Here is a 24,479-nt window from a genome sequence, read left to right on the forward strand (position 1 = left end):
GGCGCGCATGCGTCGGTGTCCCCGGAGGCGAGGAAGTCACGTGGTTGCGCAGCGCGCAGGCCTCGCCCTCCTCGGGATCCGGCGGGGGCCGGTCCTGCCCGGCCACGCCTCGCCCAGCCCCGCCCCGCCTCGCCCAGCCCAGCCCCGTCCCCGCCCTGCCGCCACGGAGGGCGGGGCCGCTGCTCCAATTCAGTGTTTCCTCCTCTACGGGGACTTGCAGAGCCGAAGGAGAGTCTTCAGGGCCTTCCACACTCCTGATTTTAAACACAGACAGCGCCCCGCCCAGTCAAGGAAAAATACTGTTACTATTTTTTGGCAAACAACTGCCTAGGCTCCACGCCTCTACCTAAAAGTGGTCAGAAATTCAGCCTTAAACTCCTAAATCTCACGATGGTTTGGACTTTGGGTCCACCCAGGTTTCCTGAAGGTGAAACAATAGTGGAGTTAGGGGCTTGAGGAACTGATTATTAAAGGGATATGTAAAATTATTCCCTGGACAAATGAAGGCTGCATTATTTTGATAGTCTTAGCAGTACTCTTCAGCTATACTCCCATCCTCAGTTTAAAAAAAAAAAATTTTTTTTTTTTTCAAATCTGGCCTCTCTCCTGTTCATATTTCGAGGCTCCTGAATTCACCGACAATTTACCAGGCAATCGCTTGTTCAAGATTCAGTAGTATCACAACTGGGCTGCAATTTCCTCCTCTGGAATCTGTCTGTTTCCAGAAATATTTCTCTGCAAGATGATGTTTTCTGTCTATTAACCTGTTAATCATAAATCCCCTCAACAGCTCCTTTGCTTCCAAATATCAAAACCAGTCTTATCTTTCACTTACATCAAACTGCATCTAGTTGCAGCTTTCGCTTTGCATTGCCTCTTCTACTCTTCAAGCTAACTTTTTTGAATTCTCTGACAGTGCAGCCATGCTTTTCACTGGTGTACCCAGTGACGTTTATGTTCACTATGGGAAGGAGCAGTTAAGGGTCTCTGATATATTGGGAAGGCATGCAGACTTTGCCACAAACACTGTCATTCAGTGGCTCTGAGTGCCACAGCTTTCACTTCTCTCCTGGTTCTTTTCAAACTTTCCTAAAGTAATCTCAAATTCTTCATCAGTAAATAAGATTATGTTTGAGATTCTCATCTCCTCTAAGAGCCATTTTCTAAAACTCTACCGGCTTCTTCAGCTTTATTCACTGTAGATTCATTGTTTCCCTTTATCTGGTTTTCTACATCTTAACCTTTCAAGCCAGTACTATTGCTTTCACGGTCCTGCTTAAAAACCTTCACTGGTTTCCCCCCATGCTTTTAAGAAAAACCTAAACATTTTAGCATTGAAAATATAGTCCTTCGTAATAACACCAGCCCTCTTACTGGTTTCTGCCTTCCCATAAATTTACAAAACCCACTGTTCCCTTTTAAGTGTCTATGTCCCTTTTATGTGTCTCAACCTTTCAGTGTGTTTTCCTCTGTCTACAGTGCTTGCTCTCCTCACAGGTGAAAACTCAATTTTTTTTTTTTTTTACTTGATGTAGCTTTAGTTGACTTTAAAAGAAATTGTATATCACAATTATAAGCTTTAGGAAGAAAAAAAGGATATACCAAATAGTGCAGTTTACATGGCAAGTTCTAAAATACAGTATTTAAAGTCAGGTGATTCAGAAACAGAACAAAAAGTTGGGACAGATGGGAAAAGGTGTTGTTTATTAATGTAATGGATTTCTTCCATTTGCCTCTCCAAATCAACTGTCCACCCTTCTCTATCTTGACCTTTGCTCGCTGGTTTCTGGTTGGGTCTGGAAGAACAGAAGGGAGGAGTGAGGTCAGAGTATTTATTCCCCTAGCTCCTTCCATGCGGTCTCCGTATCACTTTCTTCTTCCAGATTCCAAGTTTCCCTAAACCATTGTAAATAGTCCCTTATTAACCACTTCTCAAATTACCCTGATGTTGATAAGCCATGTATTTCCTTCTGGGATTGTGACTGATAAAAGAGCAAAAAACTTCTTATACCCAGTGTTAGTCGCAGCTTCTTTCTGGGCTATTCAGTAAAGATTCCTGTTTATTCTGTTCAAAATGTAACATGCAATGAAAAAGCACATAAAACACCACATGGCTCATTTATTACAGAACATATTTTCTCTAGGGAATGCTATTCATTTACATCATAAATAAATCCATCATTGAATAGTGGTGGCTCTTGTATTCAAAACATTTAGACTCCTGTATTTAGTGTTCTTTCTTACTGGTTAAAGCAAATAAAATTGTGGCTCTAGGAGATTTAAATCCAAACACAATATGGATATTGTCCCTCTCTACTATTATATGATCTGTGAGATTTAGTTCAAATGGTATCGCCTCAGTTCAGTCTTCCTGAGAGTTATTTGGATCCTAAAATGCTCCAATTTGAATAATTTATTTTTTATTTTATTATTTATTTTGGCTGCGCCTGGTCTTCGTTGCACCATGCGGGATCGTTTAGTTGCAGTATGCGGGCTTCTTAGTTGCAGCATGCATGTGGGATCTAGTTCCCTGACTAAGGATTGAACCTGGGCCCCCTGCATTGGGAGCCCATAGTCTTACCCACTGGACCACCAGGGAAGTCCCCTGAATAATTTGTTAAATTGTTAATCTGTGTAATGTTTTCCCAGCTGTCAAAATGTCAAAATTAAAGAAAGAGGGAGATTTGCATTTTAATTTCTCCCACCCCAGCCCCAATTTCCCTATTCCAAGCCTTTTTGTTCTCTTGTCACAGGGCTATGAAACTGTATCTGTAATTGTTCATGACTTCCTATAGCAGGTCCTAGGGGATAAAAATCCAAATCCTTGCGTTTACCATTTTGTTCTTGTTCTTACCTCTACTTTTATCTGGAACCTCTCTGTCCTGCTCACTGTGACACATGGAAGATTGACTTCTTTCATCTTCTTAGTTTTTGATCTTTGCAGGTACTTAGAATGTGCTTTTCCTTTCTTTTCTCATTGTCGAATAACTCAATCTTCAGAACTTATTTGAAATGTTGCTTCCTTGAAGATATCTTCTCTGATCCCACAAGCCTGGGTTATGATACTGTTATTTTGCCCATTAAAAATCATGATACCTACATTTTCATTATGGATTGTATCTTTACTAGACATGGAGTGTTGGATATAGTATGTTGCAAGATTGAAGTAAGGCTGTATGTTGTTATAAGTTAAGGACTAGGACATTTCTACATTCTTCACAAATAATGCTGCAAAAAGAGAATAATGTGAATGCAAGAAGAGGATAGGGGTTATTCTTTCAGGGTGATTGAGTTTTCAGGCTTTAATAGCTAAATCAACTGGGGTACCATGAACGGCTTGTGAAAGAGATTGCTGATATTTGCAAATATATATTGTGTGTGTATGTGTATTGCTGTTTAGCTACTGTTAATGTATTCCATGTATATTCATACATATACTCTTTTTTTTTTTATTTTTGGCTGTGTTGGATCTTCGTTGCTGCACGCGGGCTCTCTCTAGTTGCAGCAAACGGGGGCTACTCTTCGTTGTGGTGAATGGGCTTCTCATTGCGGTGGCTTCTCTTGTTGCAGAGCACAGGCTCTAGGCGCACGGGCTTCAGTAGTTGTGGCACGCGGTCTCGGTAGTTGTGGCTCACGGGCTCTAGAGCACAGGCTCAGTAGTTGTGGCGCATGGGCTTAGTTGCTCCACGGCATGTGGGATCTTCCCGGACCAGGGCTCGAACCCATGTCCCCTGCATTGGCTGGCGGATTCTTAACCACCAGGGAAGCCCCATACTACTCTTTTAAGTATATTCATATTGCTGTGTTAGGTATATATTTTGCTTTTTAAAGTTTTTTTTTTTCTTCAGGTATCAGGTAATAATGTGCCCAACTCCAGGAGCTGAATCATAATCAATACAAACCAACTGTGGTAATCCCATTCCTATTTGCCAATGACTGATTGAGGGATAGAAGGGGTGACCCAATTCTGGTCAACGAGACGTAAAGAGAAATTGGCTGTTTCTATGGGTGAAGGAGAGAGAAACTAGTTCTAGACATTATTTGAGCCCTGAGTCAAGCCAGCTTTGAAGCCAGAGACTTTGACTTCTGTTATAAGCATCAATAAAAATAATTTTCCTTTTTGCTCATGCCAGTTGGGTTTTTTTTTTCCTTTTCTCTTTCTTCTCTTCCCTTCCCTCCTTCCTCCTTCCTTTCTTTTTATCCTCTTGGCCATAGATTTAATAAATGTAAAGCTGTAATTTAAATTCAGAACTCTGCTGGGAATCCCCTGGCGGTCCAGTGGTTAGGACTCTTGTGCTTTCACTGCCGATGGCCCAGTTCGATCCCTAGTCGAGGAACTAAGATCCCACAGGCCTGGCGGCGCAGCCATCAATCAATCAATCAATAAATTCAGAACTGCCTTCAGAGTCAGTTCTCTCACAGGGGTCTGAAAGCATTACATTCCTCTTTTTTCCACCACCTGCTTCTCCTCCAGTGTTCTCCATTTCAGTTAATGGCATCAGCATTCACCAGTCTCTAGTGTGAGAAACTTCTTTAACTTTGACTCCTTTATGTTCCAAATCTAAGTATGTCATCAATTTAGTCAGTCCTGCCATCAGAATACCTTTCAGATCTATTCTTTCAATTCTCACTCCTGTTATACTATTCTTTAGACCTTTACTATCTAGAATCTGGCTCTGAGCCCTGGATAGTAAGATCACTATACTCTTTCCTATTGAAACTTGCTAGAACCTCACAATCTTTTTCAACACATTGAACAGGCAGACCTTATCTATCCATTAGGCTGGGACATCCTATGAAATCCATTTGCCACAGGAGGCCTTTGGATCGGTGTTTCCATCCAACTATCCCTCTTCTACTAGTTAACTCTTAAAATACACCACCCCCACCCTTGAAAACATTGCTCCAGAATAAATTTCAAACGTATATAACATTTTACTCAAGTACTATTTATTCGGCACCCAGTATAGGCCAAGGCACCCAGTAAATGCATAGAGGTGAACAATTCATTCAAGACTGGTCATACCACACCATTGTCTTCATCTTACATAACATTGTCTCACACATTCCATATTTAATAAGAAAAAAAAAAGACTATTTGCTAAACCTACAATTCACTTTGAAATCTGTTTATCCCATTGTTGCCCAGAAAGAGTTTAAGTATGAATTTAGGTATTCTTTTACAGAACACATTATGAGACTTGAATTCATTCTTGTTGATATAGTACTTAAATGATTTTGCCTTCGTTTGATGTATTTAACCTTCTAACCAGCAATGAAATAAGTAGGGTTAGCTTATCTTGGCTCTAAAGATCTCTGTAGTGTTTCTGCCCATCTCTCCTCAACTTCATTTGCTGCTGGGAATAAGTTACCTTTGTACAGAATTTGAGGTTTACAAATGCTTTCTTATGCATAATCCCATGTTAATTTTGTACCTCACACCAACTGCAGGATATATGTAAGGTTTAACAAGTAATAGTAAACCTGGGTTCCAAATCCATGCTTTCTGAATCAAAGTCTTATGCTCTTTACCTTCACAATTTCTTGCTTTCCTTTCTTCTCATCTCTCTTCTAGTCGTATCACTGTCTACCTCCCTTAGCACTTTGATATTCACTACTGTCTCTTTTTTGCCATGTTTTCTTCTCTTCACTTTACCCTTATTTTCAGATTCTCCTCAGATTACCATATCGTCATTTAAACTTTATTACACAGGCAATACATGTTGCTCATTTCTGAGAAAATAGAAATTGCAGAATAGTGTGCTGAAAATATTAAAATAACTTCTTTACCCACAGATTACCACCATTAACATGTCGGTGTATATAATTCCAGTTCTGTTTTCTCTGTGTGTATATATTTAACAAATAGAGACACTGTATTTTGTAGTCAGGCTTTTTCCCTTTAACACATTGTGCACATGGCCCTGTGATTAAAATGATTAACATTTTTAGTAAATATATGCTATCAATTCCATTGGGTAAATACGCCATTTAAATTTTTTGCTGTTTATTTTTTAGTTGCAGTGCTGGTGGGGTTACACTTTTATCACTATCACTGCTTGTAAAAAAAAAAAACAAATTCCTTTATTTCAATTTATTCAAGCCTTCAGCTTTTCTTTAGTTCTTTCCATCAGTGGTCAGTCTCCAATTCTTTTTGATTTCTGGGTTGGTTAACAGTTCTTGGCAACAGAATGCTAGATTTCTGAGTGCTCAATATCAAGAAGTTACTAATACAGAGAAAAAACTTTTAGGCGTGGGACTCTGTTACATTATGGCTATTTTCTTTATAATAAAAACACACAGATTGTGTGAAGTAAAGTTTCCACATTACTAGTAGCGATATATTTACTGTACTTTTTTCAATGCAAAATTCAAACTGTATCTACTGAAAATAAGGGATGATTAAGCTTTAAATAACGTAGTGCTCTTCTTTGGCCTTTGAAATTTATATATTTCAATATATCCAACAATCAATCAATGCAAATTTACTAGGCACATTTGCAATGAAACAAGGGCAGTGGTAAAAATTAATAAAATTTAGAATCTGTAACTATTGTTTCAATAATGAATATCACAAAGGTTGAAGCAAAATTTAATAATGATTTCAGAGTTACAACTGAAGTCAAAAGCATCTAAGCCAGGTGTTGGCAAACTATGCCAGAGGCCTGAGCCAAGAATTTATTTACATTTTTAAAGGGCTGTAAAAAAACAAAAACAAAGAATATGCCAGAATCTGTGGCTTACAAAGCCAAAAATATTGATTTTCTGGTCCTTTACAGAAAATGTTTGCCAATTTTGGACCTAAATTATAGGAACATAATAAAATACATTTAGAAGAAAAGGAATTTTAAAAGTATGTATTTAATTATAAAACAGTGTATATAAACAGAAAAAGTAGCCACATCTTTACTCTCCTTTCAGATTAGCTTCAAACTTTTTTTTTTTTGCTTTTTTCCTCAGAAATTGCAGATAATACAAAGAATCACAATTTAAAAAGTAGCCAAATATCAATACATTAGAAAACTAGTCAGTGACACAGAAGTGAAAAAGAATGAAGGTAGTTCACAATGGTAATAAAGTGATCTTAGAGTAAACTACAACATAGAATCACAGAATTTTAGAGCAAAATGGAACCTTAAAAATCATCTAGTCCAGTCCTCACATTTTAGAGATGAGAAAATTGAGGTCTAAATCTGGCAAGTGACTTGCCCAAGGTCACAGAGTGAATTTTCTGTAAAGCTAGAACTATAACCCAGGTCTATTGTTAGGTCAATAGAGATAGGTCAATATTGTATCAAGTATAACAAGTGAAAATGATAGGTCAATATCAGAATACATATTTTCCCCATTTTAACAAATACAGAGTTGGAAAAATAGGACACCTCTCACACATCTACAGAAATAAATCCTTTTATTTTATAACATTCCTTTTCGTTTTTAAGATGCATACAGTACTTGTTGCCCAAGAATTCTGAGAAAAGCTATAGAACACCTGGCACTATATTTGAGAATTACACAACTGGGCAGCAAAATAACACCTTTATAAATGTCAGGACATATAGAAATAAAATTTAGTGTTTGCACACAAAAATAGGGAAATTACATTCAACACGTTTTCTTAAACGTGCATTTAAAATATTTAAATGTTTTCTAAAACTTTGGTCGTCATGCTTTATTATAACTTGTTAAATTTCACAATTATATAGATGATTAAACCGAAATGGTAAGCAAGTATATCACATTAACACAGCAGCAAAAGCAAGCTAATACTGCACAATCATATTAGCAGACTGATTTCAGAAATACATGTTTTTCACAAATAGCACACAAAACTTTGTGATAACATAGTTCAGTGACTTTTCTTCCACTTCATAAAATAAGGCTGAGTAATGAGACATAGCAAAACATGATTACATAATAAACAGTATATTTTTAATTAAAAGTCTAATTGTACATATAGGGCAACAAATTTCAGTTTCTACAAAATAGTGCAAATGAGCAGGACTTTTCTCAAAAATATTAAAATTGGATTCATTCCACATGCCTCAGATTTCATGAATATTAGATTAGATTATTTTAGATTTTTGTGTGATGGGTGCAAATGATAGGGTTGATATAGGACAGATGTGTACTCATAGGCTGCAAATAAAAATAGCTATTGACTTAATTTACGGGATGAGAAGTACAGGCACTGAAAATCTAACTTTAAAAAACTTCCATTTGTCATCATGTAAACAGTTTTGTTCATATTTCATCAAAAATTCGTAATTCATTTCAAATTGTCATATCAAGCAATTCTTCTAAACTCTTTTTTATATGTGATGGTTGAGATGCAGCCTGATTTAACAGATTCTGACCCATCTGTGTAAAAAGTGCTTTTGATAATTTAGCTGTGGCTGTGCGTATATTTCCTCCAGCTCCAGGCAGCGAGCCACTATTTGTCATGTTCCCTAAGAGGTGCCATAAAACAACCAACACTTTCTGTTCTGTGGCATGGGGCTTCCTTTGATAAAGTTCCGTAACAATATCTGAAACACAAAAATATGGTAAACAGTGAGGTTAAAAAAAAGAACAAACAAATTCGAGTTCTGAGAATTAAAAAGCATATAAAATAAACGAAGCTTCTTCCCTATGCCATTTGCCCTGAAATGTTTGGTATCTTAAAAAAAAGTAAAGTCAGAAACTTTGCTCCCAAAGATTGGGATCTTCAAGTATTAGAAATCTATATATGACAGGCAAAAGTAGTAAAGACAGAAACCAAACCAAAAATTCATTACAATGTTTTCCAAATGTAGTTAAATCAAGACATATACAGTTTTAACTCATGGACCTTTTATTAAATACATAATTTGAAATAGTAGTTTTCCATCTGTACCAATATTTGATTTTAATGTCTTTTTATTTATCCTGTTTATTTCTACTAACAAGAAGACTAAACACTTACTGGGGAAAAGAGGAATAAAATTCTTTTGAAGAAAATTTTTGGGTAAAAGTCTTAAAAGGTCCTCTTTCGGATCATTATACAATTTATTTCTACTTCTTGGATAATGATATTGAGTTTAGTAGCTATCCTAAAATTGAATTGAAATGTCCATCAGTTTATCCTTAGTCAATAAATTATTTCTTTAGAAATAACAATTTAAAAATATTTACCAGCAAGCTTTTCGGTCATATCCTGTTTTGCCTTTCCATTTAAAAACTGGGCTTTTGTGCAAAATGGCTGTAGAAGTAAGTAATTATCTAAACAAAAAGAATAACACAGAGGCACATGTTTAAAGAGTTACAAGATCTTATTTATTTTCCATTACACAGCATTGAAAGGAAAAAAATCCATGCAAGTGAATGCAAATGTGTTAGAAAGATTTAATCTACATAGTTAAACACTTTTTTAAATTCTCTATAAACCTTAACAGAGTAATATTCTTACAGCAAATGAGAAATAAAAATAGCTCACAGAATATTAAAGGAGCTGTCATACAGTATAAAAAAGAAAAAGAACTGCCCATCTCCTAGGCATCTTATTCCAAATGATAGTACATAGGTTTATCAGAAAAAAAAAAAAAAAAGAATTGAAATTTTGGGGATAGTTTTTACCTTTACTGATTTTTTTCAAATCTCTAATTTCATAGTTTCACAGGAAGTTGCAAAGACAGTACAGAGAGGTCTTGTGTACTTTCACCCAAATGTTACATCTTACATGATTATAGTACACATCAAAACAAGGAATCTGACATTGGTACAATATGTGTATATAATTCTAAGTCACTTTATCACATGTATAGATTTGTGAAACTATCAGTACAATTAAGATACAGAACTATTCTATCACCCCAAAGATCTACAGTCACATCTAGCCACTCCTCCTAAACTGCCCTTAAACCCTGATAACCACTAATTTGTTATCCATCTCTGCAAATTTGTCATTTTGAGAAAGTTATACACATGGAATCCTACAGCATGTGACCTTTTGGCACTGGCTGTTTTTCACTCAGCATAATGACCTTGAGATCCATCCAAACTGCTTCATGTATCAATAATTCATTCCTTTTTATTGCTAACTAATATTTTATGGTATGGATGTATCAGTTTTTTTCACCATTAACACACTGAATTATATCTAGTTTTTTGCTATTACAAACAAAGCCGCTATGAACAATCATGTGCAGGTTTTTCCATGGACATAGGATTTCATTTCTCTGGGATAAAGGCCTAAAACACAACTGATGGGTAAGTACATCCTTAGTTTTTTAAGAAACAGCCAAACAATTTTCTATAGTGGCTATGCCATTTTATTTACATTCTCACCACCAACGTAAGAGATCCAGTTTCTTTGCAACCTTGTTAGCATTTGGTGTTGTCACTATTTTTAATTTTAGCTGTTCTAATACTTGCTGTGGACTGAATGTTTGCATCCCCACTCAAATTTATATGTTGAAACCCAATCCCCAGTGTGATGGTGTTTGGAGGTGGGGCTTTTGGGAGGTAATAAGGTCATGAAGGTGGCACCCTCACGAATGGGATTAGTGCCTTTATAAAAGAGACCCCAAAGAGCTCCCTTGCCCCTTCCACCACGTGAGGACACAGCCAGAAGATGGCTATTGATAAACCAGGAAGAGGGCCCTCACTCAACACCAAATCTGCTGGTGCCTTGATCTTGGACTTCCCAGGCTCCAGAACTGTGAGAAATAAGTGTTTGTTGTTTTTAAGCCACCCAGGCTGTGGTAGTTTGTTTTAACTACCCGAACAGACTAATGTAATGATTACTTGTGTAATGATTATGGTCTTAATTTGTATTTGCATTTCCCTAATGACTGGGGATGTTAAACATCTTTTCATGTGTTTATTTGCCATCCATATAAGTGTTTCTTCACATCTTTTGCCCATCTTCTAATTAGATTTTTTTTTTTAATGTTGAGTTTTAAGACTTCTTTACTTATTATTTATTTATTTGTTTATTTATCGGCCAGGCCATACCGTACGGCTTGCAGGATCTTAGCTCCCCGACCAGGGATAGAACCCAGGCCCCCTTACAGTGGAAGCCCGGAGTCCTAACCACTGGACCGCCAGGGAATTCCCAAGAGTTTTTTATATATTCTAGATATGTGTATTTATCAGATATGTGGTTTGCAAATATTTCCTCCAAATCTGCAGTTTGTCTGGGAGGATAATTGGGATGATGACATAGAGGATGACTTGTCCAATTAGTTACGAGCTACACTATAGAAATATGGTTCTAAGATGGAGACCTCATAGCATCCAGAACAAGTATGAAGCAACCTAAACTTGAATTGTTTACTAACTTCTAGGACAGAGAGCCCAGGATGGGACACTTAAAAAATATGTTTATTTCATTATCTGCTTGGATATATTTTTGTTTTTGTAACACAAAAATAAATATTTTCATGTAAAAAAAATAAGGTCTTTTGCAAAGTAAATGTTTTACATTCTGATGAAGTCCAATTTATAGACTTTTTTTGGATCATACTTTTTTCCTTTTTTTCACCAAGCACAGGTCCTAAGGATTTTCTCATGTGTTCTGAAAGTCTTACAGTTAAATTTTACATTTAAATCTGTGATCCATTTTGAGTTAATTTTGTATCAGATATGAAGTTGAGGTAGAAAATAAGAATTGAAAAAGTCAAAAAGAAGGGAAGAGAAAGTCAATTTAATGGGATGGTATTTAATCACTAAAAATAATTAAAACTTTTACTGAGAAAATAAAAAAAATTCTGTCACAACATGAATTGACAAAAATTTAACTGCTAGGTTTTCAGTATTAAAAAAATTTGTAGAATCAGAAAATACGAAAGTAAAGCCAAAATAATTTGAATGCCAAAGTAAGATTTCTTACCTACATGCTGACTCAGTGCCTGAACAACATTTGTGGCAGCAGCATAGATGCCTGGATTCTTGGAATTCAGATTGTTATCTACTATTGCTGGGATGAGCATGTTGATTATAGGAGATAAGTTGTCTCTAAGCAAAGGAATCATTTTGTGCATTGTTTCTAGAGCCACCAGGTTTACTTTACTATTGGAATCATGAAGTCGAGATTTAAAAGCATCAAAGATCTGGAAGTAAATTGGTAAATTATTTAAAGTGAAATAATGTTGATATCTATTATATTTAAATTCCTTATGACATTTCATAGTATCCATCCTACTAAAGGAGAAATGTACTATTTAAAAACACACACACATCTTACTTAACTTGAACTTAGATAATAGGAACTTTATAAAAATGTTGATGCTAAATCTAAGTGTCCAGTCTTCTTATAGCAAAAAGAGAAGGCTTCAAACATCACCTAAAAAGACATCTTACTAAATTAAGGTTGAGAAATTTGGTTCAGTACACAGATAACTGATTTACTATAAATGTGATAAAAATGCTGTTTTCTGAAATGTACAGGTTTAGCTAACTTTAAAAACTTAAGAAAAGTTTCTATTCTTTTCTCTATTTGTAACAGAAGTAGACATGTCCGTTTTACTACAGAGATTTAATCTAGTTTCAGTTTAGGTTTCTCATGAGAATTTTAGATGCAATTTCAGAGTTAAGTTTTTATTATTACCTCTTAACCTGAGTACTTAAACAATTGTTCCTTGCTCTTTTAATTCTTAGCTTTCATAACTTCAAGATATAATAAAGTGAATGCTAAGCAATTCTTTACCTATATCAGGTGAGGGAAGAGCTATTCTGTGAAACCAAGACTATTAACTAATAATTCCTGATATATGTAGATATAGATATATGAAAATTACTCAACAGATATCAGAAAATGTAACTTTCTGATTCCCATGACATGGTAACATGGTTCTTTTCTTCCGAAAATTAAGAGACACGACCACTAGAATAGAGTTGTTATAGTATGTTTGCCAAGTTTAATGAACCTAATACAAATTTAAAATGGAATTTAATGAATAAATTACTAATGGGATTAACTGAACTAAACTCTGATGAAGCATAAGTAATCTATACTCTGGTACCACTAACATTTATTAATTTACTACTGTCTCCCTTTCTATTGCTTCTTGTCTTCCTATACAAATTATAAAATATAAATATATATTTATAAATATATATTAACATAATATATAAAAATTAGCATACGCAGATTTCTGACCTACATATGAAAACTTTTATTAACTATTCCTTAGTAATATCAACTCTCTTAAATGCCCTGGTTTTTAAAATATTTATTGATTAACTCAGCAATTTTTTTTTGGGGGGTCATACCTCATGGCTTGCGGGGATCTCAGTTCCCCGGCCAGGGACTGAACTCAGGCCATGGCAGTGAAAGCCCGGAATAATGACCATTAGGCCAACAAGGAACTCCCTCATGCAACATATATTTACTGAATGCCAGGTTCTAAGAGCTCTGAGAATACAGAGCTTTCAAGGAGTTACCATCTAGTGGGACGAGTCAAACAAATAAACCTATTTTCTTACCTTTTTCCTCAATTACTTTCAATTGTTCTAGAATGCTTTTAACATTGCAAAACCTAAGCAGTGCATTCTTTTCACTAAGTTTAACACTTTACAGTAATATATATATAATATTAAGAAAAAGGGCAATTTTTTATGCTAATGAACCTTATTAACCACAGACTGAAAATGAAAATTAATTTTGACAGTCCTTACCTTCACAATGTTTCCAACAACAAGCTCTTGATTGTTTTCAGTATCTGATAAAAGCTGCTTAATCCCATTAATACGATCACGAAAGTCTTTTGCATTTAATAAACCTGTTATGACTTTAATGTACTCAGCACTTTCTAAGGAATTGCGGGGAACTGATTTTCTGGTGATTTCACGAATTTCAGTTACCTCTCTAAAGTGAAAGAAAGGTAAAACACAAACACAATGAATAATTCTCATCATGTATTCATTTTTGAAAAATTCAAAAAATGACTTAACCCATAGCCACGATACCTGTGTTGGGGGTCCCTAATATCTCCCCTGGGTTTGGTGATTTTCTGGGAGAACTCAGGATTCAGCATGTAGCTTTACTCATGGTTAAGATTTATTACAGCAGAAGGATATAAAGCAAAATCAGCAAAGGGAAAAGGTGCATGGGGTAAAAGTCTGAAGGAAACTAGATGGAAACTTCCAAGAGTCCTTACCCTGTGGAGTCACACAGTATAAACTTAATTCTTCCAGCAACAAACTGTGACCACACATATGAAATGTTTTCTACCAAAGAAGCTTATTAGAGGCTCTGTGCCCAGGATTTTTATGGGTAGTTGGTCATGGGTGGTCCTCTGCCTTGGACATACCAAAATTCTAGACTCCCAGAAGGAAAGCAGGTCTTCAGCTTTAACCATACTGTTTGCCTAAATAATAGAGGCACAGTAAATTACTCTTATCAAGTTAAAGAATGGGGGGGAAATCCTCCTGAAATTCTAGTTTCCAGATGCTAGCCAAAGGCTAACCTCACAAGCTGGCCTTTCCAAGGATACCAGTCTCAGGCCCGATATGTCAATCCTTTTCTGAAAAATAGCCATGTGAATATGCCTGGGAAAATTAGAATCTCAAGACCAGTGGGATTTACTATTTCAATGACTTAGTATTAGTAACAATACATTAAAAGAATTATAGACAATGACCCAAATAGGATTCATCCCAGGGATGCAAGGATGGTTCCACATCCACCAGTCAATCAATATAATATATCACATTAACAACATGAAGGATAAAAATCATATGATCATCTCAATAGATGCAGAAAAAGCATCTGGAAAATTCAACTTCCATTCACGATAAAAACTCTCTACAATTTGGGTATAGAGGGAACATACCTCAAGATAATAAAGGCCATATATGACAAGCCCACAACATCATACAACAGTGAAGGGTTGAAAGCTTTTCCTTTAATCTCAGGAACAAAACAGGGATGCCTACTCTTTCCATTCTTATTCAACATAGTATTGGAAGTCCAAGCCGGAGCAATTAATCAAGAAAAAGAAATAAAAGGCATCCAAATTGGAAAGAAAGAAGTAAAATTATCTCTATTTCCAGATGTTATAATATTTTATATTAAAAAACTCTAAAGATGTCACCAAAAAATGTTAGAACTAATGAAAAATTCAGTAAGGTTGCAGGATACAAAATTCACATATAAAAATCAGTTGCATTTCTATATACTAACAACCAACTATCTGAAAAAGAAATTAAGAAAACCATCTCATTTATAAATGCATCAAAAAGAATAAAATACCTAGAAATAAATTTAACCAAGGAGGTGAAAAAGCTCCACACTCAAAATGAAAGAAATTGAAGAAGACACAAATAAATGGAAGACATTCCATGCTCATGGATTGGAAGAATTAAGATTATTAAAATGACCATACTACTCAAGGCAATTTACAGATTCAATGCAATCCCTATTGAAATAACAAAATTAGAACAAATAATTCTAAAGTTTGAATGGAACCACTAAAGCCCAATTAGCTAAAGCAATCTTGAGAAAGAACAAAACTGGAGGCATCACATTTCCTGATTTCAAACTATATTGCAAAGCTGTAGTAATCAAAACAGTACGGTACTAGTTTAAGAGAGACCCATAGATCAATGGAACAAAGTAGAGCCTAGAAATAAACACACAATTAAGTTATGATATATGGTCAATTAATTTATGATAAAGGAACCAAGAATATACAACGGGAAAGCATAGTCTTTTAAATGGTGCTGGGAAAACCAAACAGCCACATGCAAAACAGTGAAACTGGACCCCTATTTTACACCATACACAAAAATCAACCCAAATGGGTTAAAGACTTGAATGTAAGACCTGAAACCATAAAACTCCTAGTAGAAAACATAGAGGATAAGCTCCTTGACATCAGTCTTGACAATGATTTTTTGGATTTTACAACAAAAGTAAGGCAACAAAAGTAAAAACAAACAACTGGGACTACATCAAACTAAAAAGCTTCTGCGCAGCAAAAGAAACCATCAACAAAATTAAAAGGCAACTTACAGAATGGGAGAAAATATTTGCAAATTATATATCTGATAAGGGGCTAATATCCGAAGTATAAGAGGCACTCATACAATTCAATGGCAAAAAAACAACCTGATTAAAAAATAGGCAGAGGAACTAAGTAGACATTTTTCCAAAGAAGACACAAATGCCCAACAGGTACATGAAAAGGTGCTCAACATCATTAATCATCAGGGCAATGCAATCAAAACCACAGTGAGATATTATCTCACACCTGCTGGAATGGCTACTATCAAAAAGACAAGAAATAACAAGTATTGGTGAGGATGTGGAGAAAAGGGAACCCTGTGCACTCTTGGTGGGAATGTAAATTGGTGCAGCCACTATGGAAAATAGTATGGAGGTTCCTCAAAAAAATTAAAAATAGAACTACCATGAAGAACTCCAAGTGCAGGAAAGGGAGTGAGGCAGCCATTCACTGTTTTGGAAAATAACAACTGGGTGAAGAGGCCTCTAACTATGCCTCACCAGGGTCTTTAAAAAAAAAAAACTACCATATAATTCAGGAACTCCGTTTCTGATTAATATATCCTAAGGAAATGAAATCACTATCTCTAAAATATATCTGCATCCTCATGTTCACTGCAGCATTATTTACCATAGCCAAGACATGGAAACAACCTAAGTGTCCACTGACAGATGAATGAATAAAGAAAATGTGGTATATACATATACATTCAGCCCTAGAAAGCAAGGAAGTCTTGCTGCTTGTGACAACATGAATAGATCTTGAGGGCATTATGCTAAGCGAAATAAGTCAGAGATAGATAAATACTGTATGATCTCACTTAAACCTAAAAAACCAAACTCATAGATACAGAGAACAGATTGGTGGTTGCCAGAGGCAGGGGTTAAAGGGTGGGCAAAATGGGTGAAGAGACTCAAAAGATAAAAATTTCCAGTTGTAAGACAAATGAGTTCTGGAGTTGTAAAGTACAGTATGGTGACAATAGTGTAGATTTGGAAGTTGCTAAGAGAGTAGGTCTTAAAATTTCTCAGGGAAAGAAAAAGAAATTGTAACTATGTGAGGTGACGGATGTTAACTAAATTTATTATTGTGGTAATCATTTCACAATATATTTACATATTAAATCATGCTGTATACCTTAAACTAATACAATGTTATTTTTCAATTGTATCGCAATAAAATTGGGGGAAAAAAGAATGAATGAAAATAGTTCATGGCAACATTATTAATTATACAATGTATAGACTATTCAAAGCAAATATTACAATAATGTATTGTGGGGATTATAGTATGTAGAAGTTAAATGCATGACAAAAATAGCATAAAAGGGGCTTCCCTGGTGGCACAGTGGTTGAGAGTTGCCTGCCGATGCAGGGGACATGGGTTCGTGCCCTGGTCTGGGAAGATCCCACATGCCGCGGAGCGGCTGGGCTCATGAGCCATGGCCGCTGAGCCTGCGTGTCTGGAGCAATGGGAGATGCCACAACAGTGAGAGGCCCATGTACCGCAAAAAAAAAAAAAAAAAAAAAAAAAAGATGATAGGCTTAAACCCAACCATATGAACAATAACATCAAATATAAATGGTCAAACATCCCAATTAAAAGGCAGAGATTGTTAGACTGGATACAAAAGCAAGACCTAATCACATACGATCTACAAAAAACATACTTTGAAAAATTTATTCTGAAACTTGATAACTGGGGATTTATAGCCAAGATTGAGAGGGTCAGTGGATGGAAGATTACTAAGAGTAGACATCAAGAGTAGGGGGTTTCTTACTAAGCTGGTCTAACAAGATTTTTGCTGAAGACAAGCCAGATACTTATATATCAAAGATGGAGGATGAGGAACCTGCTCAGATATCAAGGGTGATAAGTATGAAGGGGTAGAAGGAAATGACTTAGCAGGATTCTTAACTAAGACTAGCTTAGGCAGGCCAAGGACATGGCCCAAGGATGAGGCCTGGTGTAAAAGAGGGCTCAGAGGAGGCTGTCTAAAGTTTGTCAAAGAGAGACTCTTTGTCAAATAAGAAACCAGTTTACACCTACATGGAAAATAACAAGTATTGATGAGGGTGTGGTGAAATTGGAACCCTCTTACTATTGCTGGTGGGGCTGTAAAATGGAGCCACTTTGGAAAAAAGTCTGACAGTTCTTCAAAAGTTTAAACACAGTTATCTTACTACCCAGCAATTCCACTCCTTATACCCAAGAGAATTGCAAACATGTCCACAACAAAACCCAAATATCCATCAACTAATGAATGGATAAACAAAATGTAGTGTATCCATACAATGGAATATTATCTAGTTGTAAAAACGAATGAGGTACTGATATATGCTACAACTTGGATAAAGCTTAAAAACATAATGCCAAGTCTAAGGAATCAGTCACAAAAGACCACGTATCATATGATTCCATCTGTATGAAATGCCCAGAATATGCAAATCCACAGAAACAGAAGGCATATTGCCTAGGGCTTGGAATGGGGGGGTTGCAGGGAAATGATAGTGACTATTAATGAGCATGGGATTTCTTTTAGAGGTGATGAAAATGTTCTAAAATTAACTGTAATGATGGCTGCACAACTCAGTGAATATACAAAAAACATTAAATTGTATGCTTTAAATAGGTGAATTATGTGTTATATGACTTACATCTCCACAACACTGTTATTAAAAAAAAAAGACATATCATGTAAACACTATTACAATAAAATGGTTAATACTAGACAGAGTAGACTTCAGGAAAAAGTGAGAGACTTCATAAGGATAAAAAGGTCGTTTCATCAAAAAGTCACAACTATCCTAAATACCTGAACATAAGCACATTGCATCAAAATACATAAAGCAAAAAATGACAGAACTTAAAGTATAAATAAAAAAATCCACTACAGTTGGAGATATTAATACTCCTATCTTAGCAATTAATAGAACAAGTAGACAGAAAATCAGTTAGGGTATAGAAGACTTGAACAACAGCTACAGAAGGCCACACCCCATGCAGAGAAAACCCAGCACAGAGGAACTGAGGCCTTGGACATGGAGGTGAAGATGCCATGAGAGAAGAAGGGAGCTAAAGTGCAGTGAGAAAAGTGGCCAACTGAGGAAAATCAGGACCCTAGGAGGCAAGAAATGGGGCAAAAAGGGCCCGCAGACTAATGAAGTCAATCAGACTGAGAAGGGTATTGAGGAGGAGAAAAGAGCTGAGGTGGCAGGTGAAATGAGCCCCTCATTGGTAAGGTCCTGGAAGTAGGCCCTATTTACTGCATGAAGAAGTCAGCGATTTCCTCTAGAGTCCTCATAAATTAAATAATAATTCATTCTAAAATAATTAAAAGAAACATAAATACACATCTTCCCTCACATTTTGTTTTGAAACTTTTGCCCCAAAGTGGTTTGGTCCTTCCAAGCTATAGAATAACGTGGCATACACAGTCTCTGCTCTGGAAGCAACCTAGTTCCTATAGTATATTATTTCCTCTAAAGAACTCTTTTAACATTTCTTGCAGAGCAAGTCTAATGGAAACAAATTCCCTCATTTTTCGTCTAAGCAAGCCTTTGTTTCTCCCACACTTTTTTTTCTTCCAATTTTATTGAGATATAATTGATATACAGCACTGTGCAAGTTTAAGGTATACAGCATAATGATTTGATTTGCATATCTCATGAAGTGATTACCACAATAAGTTTAGTTGCACCTAAAGAAACAGAAAAAAATGTTTTTAATAAATAACTTTTCTCCTTGTGATGAGAACTCTTAGGATTTACTTTCATATATAACGTACAGCAGCATTAATTATATTTATCATGTTGTACATTACACGTCCCTCTGTGAAGTACACTTTGAATAACAAAGTTCCAAAATTCCATGGATTTTTATTTTTTGTAAAATTTATTATCCAAAGACACACAAATATAGAAAATATGAAAGATACTTATGTATCTACTCATATAATTTTTAAAGTAATATTTAAAATATATTTTAAAATATACCAGAGATCATAATAATTCTGAAAGATTTTTATAAGTTATATAATCAATCTATTAAATATTGCTAAATAGCTTAAATAGGTTATGCAATTACATATACAATTATATTTATAAAAATTTTAAGAGTAGTTTTTTTTCCTGGTTGGTGATATTATGTGATTGGTTAAATTCTTTTTTTTTATTTTAAATTTTTATTACATTATAGTTGATTTACAATGTTGCATTAATTTCTGCTGTACAGCAAAGTTTATCAGTTATATATATACATATATCCACTCTTTTCACTTACTTTTTTTTTCTCCTTTTTTTATTTTTATTTTTTTGCATTTTATTTTTCATACAGCAGGTTCTTTTTGGTTATCTATTTTATACATATTACTGTATATGTCAATCCCAATCTCCCAACTCATCCCACCACCACCCCCCCATTAAATTCTTTTAATGTTTGTATTTTCTCAAGTGTTTTTCCCCCTTAACCATAATTATGTATTACTTTTATAATCAAGGGGGGAAGTAAAGCCTATAAATTGAAAAAATTAATCAGAGTTGTCCAACACTGGTCAACTATTGACAAGTTCAATAACACTAAAGTTTTACTAATGTTTAGCTCATGTAAAAGCAAGTTGCTGTGAATATACAATTACCTTATTAAATCTAACTACCTCACACTTTCTAAGTCCTTACCAACTTTTAAAACTCCATTAAATTTTGACAAATACCCCTGGGATAGTTCATGAAAACATTCAAATAGACTATCATCACTATTAGGGAGTAATTTCTGTAATATGTGGACAAGCAAACGCTTCTACCTTTCAGCTGAATTGAAAGCATCTCTAGAAACAGATGATGACCTTGTATTTCCAACACTGCCAGTATGAGATCGTCTTCCTTTTGCTGAAGGAGTATCTAGTGGTATCTCTCCCAAACCCTATAAGAAAGGCAGTGTAATAAAAGTCTTAAAACTTGTAAAGTGAAAGAATGTGTACAATGGAATTTTCATAGCAGTCATTGTTGATCTCTTATGGTTGAAAGCATTTTAATAATCTGCTATACTTGTGCTTTAAAGGGTTTCAGATATGTAAACTATCTTGTAATTAGTAGTAAATTAACAAAATATGTACCCAACTACTAGGAAATGATATTGGCTTGGTAAAACTGTTTAAATACAAAACTTAACATCTATGTTTTGTAACTACTCTTCTTCAAGCTTAAAATCTATACAGAAAATATGAACACATTATATAAACAATGAATTCCTATGCAACACTAGTATGAAAATAAACATTTCGAAAGAACTATTTAAAACCTCTTTTTTTTCCTGATACCTGTACTTGAAATAACTCACAGATATAATCTGCCTCATTTTAGTAAGACAATCTTTTTGCATGGTTATTTTGATAAATTCTATATGAATTAAGCTGAAATCTTTAATATCAATAGGAAGAAAAAAATGCTCTAAAATGTTTACCACAATACATATTTGAAGTAGTATCCCTTCATAAATGAATCCTTTGCCTAAGCTTACCAGAGAGGAATAACATAAATTAACACAGAAAAATTCTACATTATTAAATTAAGCACATTTTTGCAAAAAACAATGTGTAAACAGATTACTTTTTTATAAGACACTTTTCACATTTCATTTCACTTGATATTCCCTCAGTCACGCATTTTACAGACATTTTTGAATCCCCATTATCTGTCATGATATATAAGACATGGGGCTTCCCCTCAAGGATCTCCTTATCAACACTCCACAGTGTGGTAGGAGCTCTAACGGTAGAACGTACAAGGTAAAGTAGGAATCAATTGTAATAAACATCATTATCCTCATTTTATAAAAATAAAAATTCTGGGTTAAAGAAATGATGTGCCTAAGATTATATAGTTGCTAATTCTGAGTTGTGATTCAAACCTGTCTTGTAATTCCAATAAACCACACTACATTCTACCAAATATCAAGCTTCTGTTCAATAAACATCTACTGACACTATGAATGTCTACTCAGTACTGCAGTTGTTGAAATGCTACTGTAGATATATTCTAAATGGTTAACAGAAATAATCAAAGAAGTAATTATTTCTATCCTTTACCTTCCTCAGCAAATGAACTTTGTTTTTAAAGTTGTTTATAAAATAAACTTCTTCTACATACCTTTTGCCTTAAGCTTTTAACAGATTCCTTAATATATGGCAAATCTTTAGATGGGACATACTTTTCAAGCATTTTATCAAAGTTAGGATGACACATCATGAGGAAAAGCATCTTTCGGCCATAATACCTATGGATATTTAAGAAATACATAAATAATTCTATAAATCTTAACAAGCTCAGTTTCTGTCCTTAGATACAATTTTTTTTCCAATAGAAAAAACCTATCAACATCAAGATTATCATCTCTATTTTAAATAAGTCATTGAAATGTAGTTACACTAACTGGATTAGAAAACACAGCATTCTCTTGCCACCCATCTTTAAAAAAACATGGCTTCAAATCTTTCAGCTATGTGTCAGATCAGAGCCAAAAGCTCTGACTCTATTTTTCAGGCACCCGAGGGTCCATATCAAGGCTGGCATTTGGCAGAACTATGAATTAAGAGAACTGTGTCTTTGTCCTGGGCTCCTTGCTCGGTGACCTTTTGCTGCTCACTTGCTGGCCAGATGTTCTGGCCTGAGACAACCTTCCAAAGGTTTTGTATTGCCGACCCTCTCTCTTTTCCTTTTCCTGCCAAAACTTACCTGGGTTTCAATTCTTCAAAAACCTATTCTTTGCTACTTAAAATACAACCAAAGTTAGTTGGTAAATCGTGGCTGATATATTAATGAATGTCTAATGTTCTCCAAACTAGGTTTTTTATGCTATATGAATTTTAAAATAATTCTTTTAGGATAATACCTTAAGCCAAGATATCATTCTAATGGGTAAATGATATGGTGGAAGTGCATACTGGAGATATTTTTGGATGGGGTGGTCGGTATAGTACCTCATAATAAAAATACATTATTATTCTTCAAGGAGGCTTGGCCCTAAAATAATTACAGTTATACTTTTACCTACAACTTGGAATTATGACACTAGAAAAACTAGGGAAGGCAAGGCTTTTGTGGGGGAGATGAATAGGATGATCTCAGCATCATTTATATCAACCAGACTCCTTCAAATGTAGTGAAATTACAGAAAGGGAGGTTAATAACAAAGAATAAAAATTACTTTTCTTGCCCCACAACCAGAATAAGGTCAACACCCGGATAAGTAGCTCCTAATCAGTTATAGTTTCAAAGGTGACTCTAAAGTTTATCCCAGAATGTTAAGGACTGTAGGTCTATCATAGGCCTTAATGATATGGGAATGGCTAAAGCAAACAAGTAAACATGCAAAAGGGACACAAAGTGTAAGAAATACTAAAACTGGAAAGTTGTAATTATTTTGTAATTTTAAAATTTCAAATAAGAATCTAAGAAACGACAAAATGGATTAGAAAAGTTACTATGCCATTAAGGAAAGGTTAAGATGTACACAAAACAGCTATTGTAAATTTTATTTTGTTCCTAACTACTCTATTATGATCCAGCCCTCCTAAATTGTTTTGAACTTTACTGTAGTATGCAGAACTTCTAAAATGGTTCCCCCAAAGATGTCCTGCTCTAATTCCTACAATTTATGAATATGATGAGAAGTAACTTCCAGGATTATGTTATATGGCACAGTTGACTTTAAGATAGGGGGATTGGGCTTCCCTGGTGGCGCAGTGGTTGAGAGTCCGCCTGCCGATGCAGGGGACATGGGTTCGTGCCCCGGTCTGGGAAGATCCCACATGACACGGAGCGGCTAGGCCCGTGAGCCATGGCCGCTGAGCCTGCGCGTCCGGAGCCTGTGCTCCGCAACGGGAGAGGCCACAACAGTGAGAGGCCCGTGTACCACAAAAAAAAAAAAAGATAGGGGGATTATCTGGGTGAACCTAATCTAATCACATGAACCCTTAAATGCAGAGAACTTTCTGTGGCTGGTAGAAGAAAAAGAAGTCAAAGAGATTCCAAGCATGAGAGGGATTCAACTTGCTGTTGCTGGCTTGAAGATGGAGTGGGTTGTGTGAGAAGGAATTCAGGTGGCCTTAAGGGAGCTGAGAGAGGACCCTCGCTGACAGCCAGCAAGGAAACAGGGACCTCAGTCCTATAATCACAAGAAACTGAAATTGGTCAAAAACCTGAATGAGTTTGTAAGCAGATTCATCTATAGAGCCTCTAGATAAGAGCCCAGCACTGTTATTACCTTGATTTCAGCCTTTTGAAACCCTAAGCAGAGAACCCAGTTGAGCATGTCAGACTTCTAACCTAAGAACGGTAAGCTAAAAAAATCTGTGTTGCCTTAAATCACTATATTTGTGGTTATTTGTTATGCAGCGACAGAAAATGAATATATCTACTTTCTATGTTAGCTTTTGGCATAATGACTTCCACAAGATTAACTGTAGTTACCTAAAGTACTGAATATCTTTGTCTTAAAATGTTAAAAGTTTGA

General features: G+C 35.3%; 1 protein-coding gene across 4 annotated transcripts in view; it reads right to left on the reverse strand.

Annotated features, from left to right (window-relative positions):
• Positions 1-6,644: 6,644 nt before the first annotated feature.
• Positions 6,645-24,479, reverse strand: part of TOGARAM1 (TOG array regulator of axonemal microtubules 1) — an 81,437-nt gene continuing 63,602 nt past the window's right edge. For all 4 annotated transcript variants that reach the window (XM_082648283.1, XM_082648282.1, XM_082648285.1 and 1 more), the window contains 6 exons: positions 22,115-22,241; positions 20,770-20,888; positions 13,639-13,828; positions 11,852-12,071; positions 9,154-9,240; positions 6,645-8,528 (listed from right to left, as the gene is read on the reverse strand). In XM_082648283.1, the coding sequence (XP_082504409.1) occupies positions 8,275-8,528; positions 9,154-9,240; positions 11,852-12,071; positions 13,639-13,828; positions 20,770-20,888; positions 22,115-22,241 (997 nt within the window). In that variant the 3' untranslated portion in view covers positions 6,645-8,274. The remainder of the gene's footprint in view (positions 8,529-9,153; positions 9,241-11,851; positions 12,072-13,638; positions 13,829-20,769; positions 20,889-22,114; positions 22,242-24,479) is intronic.

Source organism: Grampus griseus, assembly GCF_964374135.1.
Source record: "Grampus griseus genome assembly, chromosome: 2".
Taxonomy (NCBI): domain Eukaryota; kingdom Metazoa; phylum Chordata; class Mammalia; order Artiodactyla; family Delphinidae; genus Grampus; species Grampus griseus.